The sequence below is a fragment of the Amia ocellicauda genome, chromosome 22, assembly GCF_036373705.1.
Source record: "Amia ocellicauda isolate fAmiCal2 chromosome 22, fAmiCal2.hap1, whole genome shotgun sequence".
NCBI classification, from domain to species: domain Eukaryota; kingdom Metazoa; phylum Chordata; class Actinopteri; order Amiiformes; family Amiidae; genus Amia; species Amia ocellicauda.
The window spans coordinates 10841592-10854321 of NC_089871.1; the positions used below are offsets into that span (position 1 = coordinate 10841592).

Sequence of the window (12730 nt, forward strand, 5' to 3'; positions counted from 1 at the left end):
GCGGGTGCCGACACACAGTGCAGACTGCTGACACCCTGACACCCTGAAGTCCCAGTTCTTGGAAAGTAACTGAGCAGCTGTGTTCAGCAACAAGGAGGAGAGAGATCAGAGTCATTCTGCAACTTCCACTGCGTTGTAAACATCCTTCCGGCAGTGCAGCCCTGAGACCAGCCTGGCATGACACAGTCCAGTCCAGTCCAGCACAGCACCAGCCTGGCAGCACAGATTGTCAATTCTCTTCCCAAAGTCACAGTTCTGGCACCGAGATGCTCGGATGAATCACTGCAGCCCCTCTGAGAGTCCTGGAGAGTCCTCCCGGGGTGCAGAGCAGGCCCACACACATGCACATGCATAGAATCAAGCACACACATGCCCACACACACACAAACACACACATGAATACAACCAAACACTCACACACACACACACACACAGACAACCTGGCACGTACGCACACACTCATACAGCTACACAGACATGCAAACCAGACCCACACATGCCCAGTTCTCCTTCTCACACACACAATCAGATCCATGTTCTGCTAAATATTGAGTTTAGGTTCTCTGTTGTTGTTTAGTTTTGTTTCACACTTCTTCCAAATGACGTTGGCAACGAGCACAACAGCGCTTCGTCCAAGTTTCTGCAGGGTGGGTAGCTGGCCACTGTTTTGAATTGTTATTATTAATATTATTAGCATTGTTTTTTGATTTGTCTCCAAAGTGTGGACAAGTGTTGGCTGAGGATGTGTCTCTGTGGGCAATGTGGGTGCTGTTCTGTCACGTAGCGCGCAAACAGGTGCAAAAGTCAACAGGGGACCTTGAATTATAGCAGCAGACGGATGCAACACTCCGCCATTCGGGCCGGGACTCGCGTCACACCGGGGCGTTCTGCAGCTTCGGTGTGAATCGCGTTACTTTCTTTGTTCGTTTTGTTCTCAGCTCAGTTGGTTTATATAGCGCCTTTCCCTGTGTGAGGGTGTGCATTTGTCGAGCTGGTCCCAGTGCTGGGAAGGTGTGCAGGGGTTCGACACGGCTGTCGGTCTGCGCAGCTCTGGGACCAGTCTGCTTTTCTGCTTTTCTGCTTTGAAGGAAATGAATCAACCGTGCCACGGAAGACAATGCAGATGGGGGGAAAAAGCCATGTATCATATTTATCCTACAGAGCATTTTAAATAATTTATATTTTCCAGGCAACACACTGGTAAGCGTTCTGTTCCCCTCCAGTGAAAGGGATGACAGCGGGGGGGATGTGTGAGCTGTTTCACTAACTCTCAGTGAGAAATCCGACAGCGATGTGGGAACGAGCAGCCTGCTAGGACCGGACAAGAGCCCGGAGTGACTGCCTCCCAGCCATGCAGGACTGGAATTGTAATCCACTCACACACACACTCACACACACACACAAACTAATAATAGTACTGATGATGATGATTATACTCCCACTACTGCTAATACTAATGATTATAATAGTGATAATAATAATAATCAGTGTTGTTTTTCTCTGCAGCAACATGTTCTTCTCCCTAGTCTTGCTCTCTGACGGATTGATTGACAGGTGGAGACTATCGGAGAATGGGGAGCAAACTAATCTGACTTAAGCTGAGAAAATCCCTCTGTGACGGCGCTTTAGAGCCGAGGAAACTGAGACGAGAGAAGGAGAAGCAGAACAGCGGTGAAATGAGTGTCGAGGAGCTGGAGGTGAGGTGGGGGGGGGGGGGAGGCGCGGCAGCATGGTTTGACAGCACAGATAGACTGGGACAGACTCAAAGCGCTCTCTCTCTCTCTCTCTCTCACTCTCTCGCTCTCTCGCTCTCTCTCTCTATCTCTCTCTCTCTCTCTCGAGGATTCCTCCATGTCTCAGCCGTGTGAGTGTGTGCATGAGTGAGTGTGATTGGCTGTGCGTGTGTGTGTGTGTGTGTGTGTGTGTGTGTGTGTGTGTGTGTGTGGACGTGGCGAGTGTGCGCACAGACACACAGACACGCACACAGAGAAACACACCGAGACGCACACACACACACAGATACACACATGCCAGTGTAGAGAAATCAATCCGCTTAAATGTCAGCCAACAAAGAGAATCCATTAATGCATGAATACAGAATTCATGCAGAATGCAAAAATGTGCAATGAATCACAGAAAAACAGCCCTATAAGAAGTAAATAAAAACATAAATACATTCTTAAACAAACAAACGAACACAAAATCTTGGTTTTTGTTGGGCAAGCATTTATATTTGATCTTAATTGAGCCCACTCCGCCACAACTGAACCGACCCCTCTCGGTGCGTTCCAGCTTGATATTGTGTTGTGTTACGTTGCGTTGTTGTTGCTCAGAGGTGTGTTGGACATGACAACACACAGCGAGGAGATCAACTGCTTACATTTTTCCTGAATTGCGGATAGAAGAGGTTTATGTGCAAAAGAACACACACTCTCTCTCTTTCTCTCTCTCTCTCTCTCTCTCTCTCTCACGCACACACAGCTTTCTAATTAAGTGAAGCACAAATTGTCAATTTTCTTCTCCCTTCAATTCTGGTGATGAACGGGAGAGACAGAGGGAGGCAATTTCAGGAGACAAAATGGCCCTGTTGTCTCGGCGGGTCCCTCTGCTTAATCACACAGCCCCGAGGAGCGTGACGGGCGAGGGGCTCCCACGGGTGCTCGCTGAGTGGGAGAGAGATGACACAATCCTTCCCTGCCTTCTGTGAACCCCCCCCACACTATAGAGAGAGTCACAACAGACCATCTGTGAGAGCGAGAGGATGCCCTTGTGCCATTTTACAGACCCGCCACACTGGTGAACTGGACCCCCGTGTCCTCAAACCATTCTGAGCAATGGAACAAACAAATGAAAATCCATTTTCCCCCTTAAATTGAGGAAAACGAATGTAATAATTTAATGTAATGTTCTTCGACTGGTCTCTTTCATACGACGAGGTGGGTATTTATTCAGGAGAGCAGCGGAAGAGCCAGGGACAGTGTTGACGGAGGGAGACGTCCCCACAGCAGGTCCGAGACGACTGAGTCTCCTGAGCGCCGTGTTAATGGGAAGATCTGAGCAGATGCGCGTTCTCCTCCTCTGACACAGTCGCTGCCGCATGCTTCAACTGTGTTTAATGAGCCCTGGGTTATTTATTTGATGTATTTATTCGGTTTAGTTTGTACTGAAGACATGAAAAATAAGGAAAGTATCAAAGCACAACATTTTTTCGCTTTCGTTTTTTTAGTTTTGTTGTCGTTCCTGAATCAGAAACCTCTCCCAGCAAGAGTCCGGCCTGAACCCCAGGGAATCGGTGGTTTGTGGCGGCTGCACAAACAAACCAACAAATGAAACCCAAGATCAATACACACACTCATCCGTGGAGCTGTGGACTTCCAAAACGGAGCGGATGTGAATGAAAACAGCAATATAAAGTCAGTGTGTGGGTTTTTGGGGGGGATTGTCGGTAGAGAAGCAGGGACGGGGGTGGGGAATGGAGAGATGGGGTGGCAGGAGGGCAGGGCAGTCACAGAAGGTAGTACTCCTGCAGGGACTTGATGAGCACGGTGTCCTTGACGTCGCTGAAGACCTTGCGGATGTTGTGCGTGTCGGTGGCGCAGGTGAAGTGGTAGTACAGCGTCTTCTTCTCGGACTTCTTACCCGCTTTGCAGATGGCCTGCTCCACGAACATGTCCTTGATGAACGCCATCGCCGCCTCAGCGTCCCTCTTCTTACCTGAGAGAGAGGGGGATGGGAGGATGGGAGAGTGAGGAGGCAGAGAGTAAGGGAGAGTAATGACTGGTAGGGACTTGGAGAGAAAGGGAACTTTAAAAGAAGAGCAGAAGGAAAACAAAACAAAGCGAACGTTAACCTTTGAACTTGGGGAAGTAGGTGGCCAGGTGAGAGGTGAGGATCTTCTCAGCTAGGATGTCCTTCTTGTTGAGGAAGAGGATGACGGAGGAATTGACGAACCAGGGGGAGTGGATGGTGGTGTAGAACAGGGCCTTGCTCTCCTCCATGCGGTTCTGCAGGGGGGAGATGGGAGGTGAGTGACAGAGGAATAGAGAGGGAGGGCGGGAGGAATTATTCGACCTCAGGACCCTACTGAAAGAATGGGGGGATGGAGAGAGAGAGAGAGAGAGAGAGAGGGAGTGTGGGACGAGGTGGCAGCGGGGTGGGCAGGGCCATGTGAGGGGGCGGAGTCTTACATCGCTGGCTTGTTCCTCCAGCACCTGGTCGTACTCGCTGAGCGACACCAGGAAGATCAGAGACGTGACGTCCTGGAAGCAGTGGATCCACTTCCTGCGCTCGGACTTCTGACCCCCCACGTCCACAATCCTGTATCACGGCGAATGGGGGAGAGAGACCAAGGGAGGCAGAGAGAGGGGGGTTTTTTACGTTTGTTTTAAACCATAAAGAAGGAGAAAAATCAAAGGCTAGGACAGGTGAGGCTACCTAAGCGAGATCTTCTCCACGGTGAAGGAGTAGTCGGTGATGCCAGTGGTGGGCACTCGAACCCGCAGCACGTCCTGCGCCGTGGGCAAGTAGCCAGCCGCCGATATCCGGTCCAGGTTACACATGTAGCTACAGAGAGAGAGCGAGAGAGAGAGAGAGAGAGAGGGGGAGAGAGGGAGAGGGAGGCAGAGAGACCGAAAGAGAGGCGAGTCAGACGAGAATGAGACGGGGAGAGGGGAGATGTACAGACAGAATGAGAGAGTGAGAGGACAGTCGGGTAGATGGAGGGAGAGAGGGATGGAGAAATGGATCAGGGAGCGAGAGAGCGAAACGGAGTGAGGCGATGGGTGAGGAGAGATGGTAGAGACACTGAAGGAGCGAGGAGGAGCAGAGCAGAGCAAACATGGAGAAACGGCGCCCCCAGCTGTCAGGATAAAATATCTGCACACTGTGAAGACGACAGTGTATAGTGGGTAGGTTTTCTGTACTGCCCTTTCACTCACTCTCTCACACTGTCACTCTCACACAATCACTCCCTCCCTCCCTCTCACACACAGCGTTACACAGCTCTGAGCCCCTCTATCTCTATCTGTGTGTATTTCTGAGGGTCTGTTGCCCTCTGCTGGCACTCTTCAGAACTCCGATCCCTGCTTTGTGCCTCAGAATTCTACAGAAAAGCCTCAGGAGCAGGTCGGGTCCCAGGGGCCCCACTCTCTGCACTGCGGGTTGCCTGAGTGGGAGAGAGCCCGGCCCTGTACCGGTTGCTGCGGTTGGATGATGGGATCCAGATCAAACCCCTGACGCTGTCTCTGACCCTAGTGTGACCCTAGCAGCCTAAGAGACAGTCTTTCTATGTCCCTCTTCCGCCTCCTCCTCCCCCTCCTCCCAGTGCTGTAACTCACTAGTCAGTGGAGTCCAGTAGCTGGTACTCCCTGCGGCGCTGGTAGCAGGAGCGGATCCCCGGGTCGGCCCACAGGCGACTGATGGCCTCGGCATAGCGTGGCTCCAGGGTCTTCATCTGCAGGATCTTCACCTGCATCAGACACTGAGCGTACACCTGGCAGGGACACACAGAGAGAGAGAGAGAGAGAGAAATACAGACAGAGACAGAAAGAGTTCCCCATTATTTTCCGCCCCTGATTGCGGTGGCACCTCGTTCTCGGGCTGCCCGTAGGGGATCCTGAGCATTGCCATTGCGCCCAGCATGGCCTGCATGGCGGTGAAGATGTTCTGGTAGATCAGCGGTACGAAGGCCCGGCGCTCCTCATCCGTGTAGCCAGAGCCGTGGATGATCCGCATCTGCTTGATGAAGGTACTCTTCCCGCTCTCGCCCGTGCCTGGGAGGGGGTGAGGTGAGGCAGAGGGATGGGAGGAAGAGGGAGGGGAGGGTGGTGGGGGAGAGACAGAGAAAGGGAGAAGGAGAGAGAGGGAAGAGGGGGATGGGACACAGAGAGGGACAGAGAGATTAATCAGCAGTCGAACCCAGGGCTCGGCACAGCCCTGCTCATCTCCTCTTATCAGCAGGGGATGCAGCGGCTCCGCGTTGCCCTGGTGCTCGGGCTGCTGTTTGCCCAGGCTATCGGCGCCGCCTGTGATGCGCTTCCCCTGGGAGTGTAAACAGACCCGCACGCCGAGACATATTTATACCAGCCATAAAGACAGCCCCACAATTAAATACAAATAAAGTAACCGCAGCGAGGCCAGGTGAAGGCGGCCGCCGTGTCACGTTCACAGACGCGGCTCTGTGTGCTCGGCTCCTCCAGACAAATAAAGAAAGAATTATAAAAAATAATAACACAACCATAAAATTTAATTAAGAAAAAACATCACCAGCACAAACAAACAGGCTCTGTACCGCACTGTACTGCACCTTGACGTACCCAGTATAACCCAGTCCAGAAGTGTACTCGGTATAACCCAGCCCAGATGTGTACCCAATTTAACCCAGTCCAGATGTGTACTCGGTATAACCCAGCCCAAATGTGTACCCAGTTTAAACCAGTCCAGATGTGTACTCGGTATAACCCAGCCCAGATGTGTACCTACTATAACCCAGGGGGTAGTTCAATTAAGACTCAATGAATTAAATGACTAATGCGATAAGAGCTCAATTAAGACACGGTCAGTACAGATTAGTGTGACAAGCCGCTCACCCAGCAGCAGGACCTTGATCTCCCGCCTCTCCCTCCTCTTCTGCGCCCGCAGGATGCTCCGGATCTCCCGGTCCACGGCGAGGCCCATCCTCTCATCCTCCGACAGGCAGCACTCACAGGCCCGGGGCAGCCACAGGCAGCAGCCCTCCATGGCGGCCCGGTCCGGGTGAGAAGGACAATGACAGCGCTAGTGTTTTCATAAGCAAAGGTCACGCCGTCCTCCCTCTCCCTCCAGACTTGACGCCGTGTGGTGGTTATGTCTTTATGTCTTGTCTCGGGCTGTGCTCCCGCTGCGGCGCATTGCAGCTCATCGTGTCGATATACTAGACAGAGATGTTGCAATGGTGTCTGTGTGGGCAGTGGACGTGCTCCCACTGGCACACGGGTGGATGTAAACCTGTCCAACTGCGGGATGGCTGTTGTCGTTCTTGTTGTTATGGTTGTTGCTGTTAGTCCTCTTGAACGTTTTATTGTCCTTTTTCCAAAATACTAAATCCAAAATGCGTAAAGATCCAAGAAGTCGATTTCATTAGTGTGAGCTGATGCAGGAGGTTTTCTTTCTCGAGTCCACCTTCCCTGGGTGAGGGTCCCCCCTCCCCCAGAAGACGAATCAATAAATAAACGTCAATAATTACAGTTGGAAACCCCGTCCAGCAGACATGGACCTCGCATGGGATCTTGGCCGGTCTGGGTCAGCTCACTCGGACCGCCATCCCGTCCGGCCTGATCATGAAACACAGAGAAATCACGTTGAGATGTGGAGCCAGATTACACAAACTTCCTCATACAACAGTCGTCCCTGGTTTCGTTACAGAACAGCCAGCCACGTCTCTCTCTCTCTCTCTCTCTCTCTCTCTCTCTCTCTCTGACGTGATCGCTAGAGGGAAAGCAGTCTGTCACACCAGGCACCGAGCGCCCTTGCCCTGCTTGTGTGTGAGTGTGAGAGAGTTTTTGAGTGGATAGAGAGAGTGTTTTTGTGAGAGGGAGTGTGGGAGCTGCAAGGTTGGCATGTCGCCCCCATCCCATTGCAGATAGGGCCGGTCGGACAGGTTTTGACGGAGCTGCACAGCCTGATTGGCTGCTGAGCCGATTGCCTCAACTTGCACTCAGAGACCTGGTAGCAAAAATGCATGAGGCGGGGGGGGGGTTAGAGATAGGGAGACAGAGAGATTGAGAGCATAACAAAGAGGAGGGAAGAACTGCAAAATGAGACAGACAAGCCAAGAGAGAGAGAGAGAGAGTTTATTATATATTTGTAAAGTTCTTAATGTTATTGTATATAATTTCAATGTACCCAATTGCTTTGGCAATACTTGTGTGTAAACATATCATGCCAATAAAGCTTGTTTTGAATTTGAATTTGAATTTGAATTTGAGAGAGAGAGAGAGAGAGAGATGTAGCAATTGCTCTTGCAATACTGATGTCAATTAGTCATGCCAATAAAGCTTTTTTCCTATTTGAATTTGAGAGACTCTGCTTCCCTCCATTAAACCTGGCAATGGAAAGATTAATTCAAACTTGAGCAAATAAGTGAGTAAAGTTTGGGTTTTTCGTGCTGCAGAGCACAGGGGGCGCTCTGTGCTCACAGCAGGGTGTGTGTGTGTGTGTGTGTGTGTGTGTGTTAAGCGGTGCACAGTACGTCAGGAGCTAAGGGAGTGTTGCTGGAGTTCAGTTCCATGCTGGCAACTACTCTTCTGAGCATGGAGCGCCACCTAGCGGACTGAGAAACATCAGCGCGATTGAAAGCAATGATGGAAGTACAAGATATCACCACTAGGTGTCGCCTGAAGACTTTATTTTGTATACAGACCTACAAGAAGACGACATAGATGGGAAGATTAAACAATACGCTTTGCAGGCCTGACACGGAAAACAGAAGCTATAGATCGAAGTAAGAGTATGCACTTTGGGGAGGCCTTCATCCAGCAGTGGATCAATAGAGGCTGCTGCTGATGTATATATATATACACTCACCTAAAGGATTATTAGGAACACCTGTTCAATTTCTCATTAATGCAATTATCTAACCAACCAATCACATGGCAGTTGCTTCAATGCATTTAGGGGTGTGGTCCTGGTCAAGACAATCTCCTGAACTCCAAACTGAATGTCTGAATGGGAAAGAAAGGTGATTTAAGCAATTTTGAGCGTGGCATGGTTGTTGGTGCCAGACGGGCCGGTCTGAGTATTTCACAATCTGCTCAGTTACTGGGATTTTCACGCACAACCATTTCTAGGGTTTACAAAGAATGGTGTGAAAAGGGAAAAACATCCAGTATGCGGCAGTCCTGTGGGCGAAAATGCCTTGTTGCTGCTAGAGGTCAGAGGAGAATGGGCCGACGGATTCAAGCTGATAGAAGAGCAACTTTGACTGAAATAACCACTCGTTACAACCGAGGTATGCAGCAAAGCATTTGTGAAGCCACAACACGTACAACCTTGAGGCGCATGGGCTACAACAGCAGAAGACCCCACCGGGTACCACTCATCTCCACTACAAATAGGAAAAAGAGGCTACAATTTGCACAAGCTCACCAAAATTGGACAGTTGAAGACTGGAAAAATGTTGCCTGGTCTGATGAGTCTCGATTTCTGTTGAGACATTCAGATGGTAGAGTCAGAATTTGGCGTAAACAGAATGAGAACATGGATCCATCATGCCTTGTTACCACTGTGCAGGCTAGTGGTGGTGGTGTAATGGTGTGGGGGATGTTTTCTTGGCACACTTTAGGCCCCTTAGTGCCAATTGGGCATCGTTTAAATGCCACGGCCTACCTGAGCATTGTTTCTGACCATGTCCATCCCTTTATGACCACCATGTACCCATCCTCTGATGGCTACTTCCAGCAGGATAATGCACCATGTCACAAAGGTCGAATCATTTCAAATTGGTTTCTTGAACATGACAATGAGTTCACTGTACTAAACTGGCCCCCACAGTCACCAGATCTCAACCCAATAGAGCATCTTTGGGATGTGGTGGAACGGGAGCTTCGTGCCCTGGATGTGCATCCCACAAATCTCCATCAACTGCAAGATGCTATCCTATCAATATGGGCCAACATTTCTAAAGAATGCTTTCAGCACCTTGTTGAATCAATGCCACGTAGAATTAAGGCAGTTCTGAAGGCGAAAGGGGGTCAAACACAGTATTAGTATCGTGTTCCTAATAATCCTTTAGGTGAGTGTATATATATGTGTATATATATATGGGTAAATATTTATGCCTAAATCATAATGAGTGCAGTGAGCAGAGTGAAGCTATTGTAGTGAATGTCTGGGTGAGGTTATGGGTTATTTGAGATACATAAATAATAATAATAATCTGACTGGAATCTGCCAGGGCTGGACTCATTTCCAGGAGTCAACAAGACCAGACAGAGACGCTGACCCCGTCTTATATTTGCAAAGAGCCCTGCAAGCGTGGGGCCCTGGGAATGGGCTCCAGGGTAAGGGTACAGGGCCACTCTGCCCACGCTGTGCCTGAGCGGGGCGATCGGGGATTCACAGGGCTGTAAAACTAGGCTGTTGGAATTTGTGTGTACCTGTGATGTGTACAAATATGTGTTTGTGTGTCTGGCTCTGTGAGTGTGCGTGCATCTGGGATGTGTAAGAATGTGTGTGTGATTGTGTGTGTGTTTGTGTGTGAATCTGACTGTGTGTGTGTGTGTGTGTGTCTGGCTGCGTGTGTGTCTGGCTGTGTGAGAGGTCGTGTGTGTGTGTGTGTGTGTGGCTGTGTGAGAGGTCGTGTGTGTGGCTGTGTGAGAGGTCGTGTGTGTGTGTGTGTGTGTGTGGCTGTGTGAGAGATCGTGTGTGTGTGTGTGTGTGTGTGTGTGTGTGTGGCTGTGTGAGAGATCGTGTGTGTGTGTGTGGCTGTGTGAGAGGTCGTGTGTGTGTGTGTGTGTGTCTGGCTGTGTGAGAGGTCGTGTGTGTGTGTGTGTGTGTGTGGCTGTGTGAGAGGTCATGTGTGTGTGTGTGTGTGTGTGGCTGTGTGAGAGATCGTGTTTGTGTTTGTGTGTGGCTGTGTGAGAGGTCGTTTGTGTGTGTGTGTGTGTGTGTGGCTGTGTGAGAGGTCGTGTGTGTGTGTGTGGCTGTGTGAGAGGTCGTGTGTGTGTGTGTGTGTGTGTGTGTGTGGCTGTGTGAGAGGTCGTGTGTGTGTGTGTGTGTGTGGCTGTGTGAGAGGTCGTGTGTGTGTGTGTGTGTGTGGCTGTGTGAGAGGTCGTGTGTGTGTGTGTGTCTGGCTGTGTGAGAGGTCTGTGTGTGTGTGTGTGTGTGTGTGTGTGTGTGTGTGTGGCTGTGTGAGAGGTCGTGTGTGTGTGTGTGTGTGTGTGGCTGTGTGAGAGGTCGTGTGTGTGTGTGTGGCTGTGTGAGAGGTCATGTGTGTGTGTGTGTGTGTGTGTGGCTGTGTGAGAGATCGTGTTTGTGTTTGTGTGTGGCTGTGTGAGAGGTCTGTGTGTGTGTGTGTGTGTGTGTGTGGCTGTGTGAGAGGTCGTGTGTGTGTGTGTGTGTGTGTGTCTGGCTGTGTGAGAGGTCGTGTGTGTGTGTGTGTGTGGCTGTGTGAGAGGTCGTTTGTGTGTGTGTGTGTGTGTGTGTGGCTGTGTGAGAGGTCTGTGTGTGTGTGTGTGTGTGTGTGGCTGTGTGAGAGGTCGTGTGTGTGTGTGTGGCTGTGTGAGAGGTCGTGTGTGTGTGTGTGTGTGTGTGTGTGTGGCTGTGTGAGAGGTCGTGTGTGTGTGTGTGTGTGTGGCTGTGTGAGAGGTCATGTGTGTGTGTGTGTGTGTGTGGCTGTGTGAGAGGTCGTGTGTGTGTGTCTGGCTGTGTGAGAGGTCTGTGTGTGTGTGTGTGTGTGTGTGTGTGTGTGTGGCTGTGTGAGAGGTCGTGTGTGTGTGTGTGTGTGTGTGGCTGTATGAGAGGTCGTGTGTGTGTGTGTGTGTGTGGCTGTGTGAGAGGTCGTGTGTGTGTGTGTGTGGCTGTGTGAGAGGTCTGTGTGTGTGTGTGTGTGTGTGTGTGTGTGTGTGGCTGTGTGAGAGGTCATGTGTGTGTGTGTGGCTGTGTGAGAGATCGTGTGTGTGTGTGTGTGTGTGTGTGTCTGGCTGTGTGAGAGGTCTGTGTGTGTGTGTGTGTGTGTGTGTGTGTGTGTGTGTGTGGCTGTGTGAGAGATCGTGTGTGTGTGTGTGTGTGTGTGTGTGTCTGGCTGTGTGAGAGGTCTGTGTGTGTGTGTGTGTGTGTCTGGCTGTGTGAGAGGTGTGTGTGTGTGTGTGTGTGTGTGTGTGGCTGTGTGAGAGGTCATGTGTGTGTGTGTGGCTGTGTGAGAGGTCGTGTGTGTGTGTGTGTGTGTGTGTCTGGCTGTGTGAGAGGTCTGTGTGTGTGTGTGTGTGTGTCTGGCTGTGTGAGAGGTCTGTGTGTGTGTGTGTGTGTGTGTCTGGCTGTGTGAGAGGTCTGTGTGTGTGTGTGTGTGTGTCTGGCTGTGTGAGAGGTCGTGTGTGTGTGTGTGTGTGTGTGTCTGGCTGTGTGAGAGGTCTGTGTGTGTGTGTGTGTGTGTCTGGCTGTGTGAGAGGTCTGTGTGTGTGTGTGTGTGTGTGTGTGGCTGTGTGAGAGGTCATGTGTGTGTGTGTGGCTGTGTGAGAGGTCGTGTGTGTGTGTGTGTGTGTGTGTCTGGCTGTGTGAGAGGTCGTGTGTGTGTGTGTGTGTGGCTGTGTGAGAGGTCATGTGTGTGTGTGTGTGTGTGTGTGTGTGGCTGTGTGTGTGTGTGTGGCTGTGTGAGAGGTCATGTGTGTGTGTGTGTGTGTGTGTGTCTGGCTGTGTGAGAGGTCTGTGTGTGTGTGTGTGTGTGTGTGTGTGTGGCTGTGTGTGTGTGTGTGTGTGTGTGTGGCTGTGTGAGAGATCGTGTGTGTGTGTGTGTGTGTGGCTGTGTGAGAGATCGTGTGTGTGTGTGTGTGTCTGGCTGTGTGAGAGGTCGTGTGTGTGTGTGTGGCTGTGTGAGAGGTCGTGTGTGTGTGTGTGTGTGTGTGTGTGTGTGTGTGTGTGTCTGGCTGTGTGAGAGGTCGTGTGTGTGTGTGTGTGGCTGTGTGAGAGGTCGTGTGTGTGTGTGTGTGTGTGTGGCTGTGTGAGAGGTCGTGTGTGTGTGTGTGTGTGTGTCTGGCTG

The 12730-nt window shown here is 50.9% G+C and overlaps 1 protein-coding gene across 1 annotated transcript; it reads right to left on the minus strand.

The window, feature by feature from the left end:
* Window positions 1-2205: 2205 nt before the first annotated feature.
* Window positions 2206-7598, minus strand: LOC136718073 (guanine nucleotide-binding protein subunit alpha-14). Its single transcript, XM_066695696.1, has 7 exons — window positions 6588-7598; window positions 5587-5771; window positions 5337-5491; window positions 4435-4563; window positions 4188-4317; window positions 3851-4004; window positions 2206-3714 (listed from the first exon to the last, which is right to left on the minus strand). Exons 1-7 carry the CDS (start codon window positions 6736-6738, stop codon window positions 3506-3508), a joined length of 1113 nt encoding a protein of 370 aa, XP_066551793.1. The 5' UTR covers window positions 6739-7598; the 3' UTR covers window positions 2206-3505.
* Window positions 7599-12730: the final 5132 nt, after the last annotated feature.

Excerpts from the sequence above, each read along its gene's own strand:
- LOC136718073 (XM_066695696.1), bottom strand. The coding sequence starts at position 6,738 with ATGGAGGGCTGCTGCCTGTGGCTGCCCCGGGCCTGTGAGTGCTGCCTG. Across the intron at positions 4,564-5,336 it reads CTACTGGACTCCACTGACTA|CTACATGTGTAACCTGGACC; the intron begins GTGAGTTACAGC and ends CTCTCTCTGTAG. Across the intron at positions 4,005-4,187 it reads TGGAGGAACAAGCCAGCGAT|AACCGCATGGAGGAGAGCAA; the intron begins GTAAGACTCCGC and ends TCCCCCCTGCAG.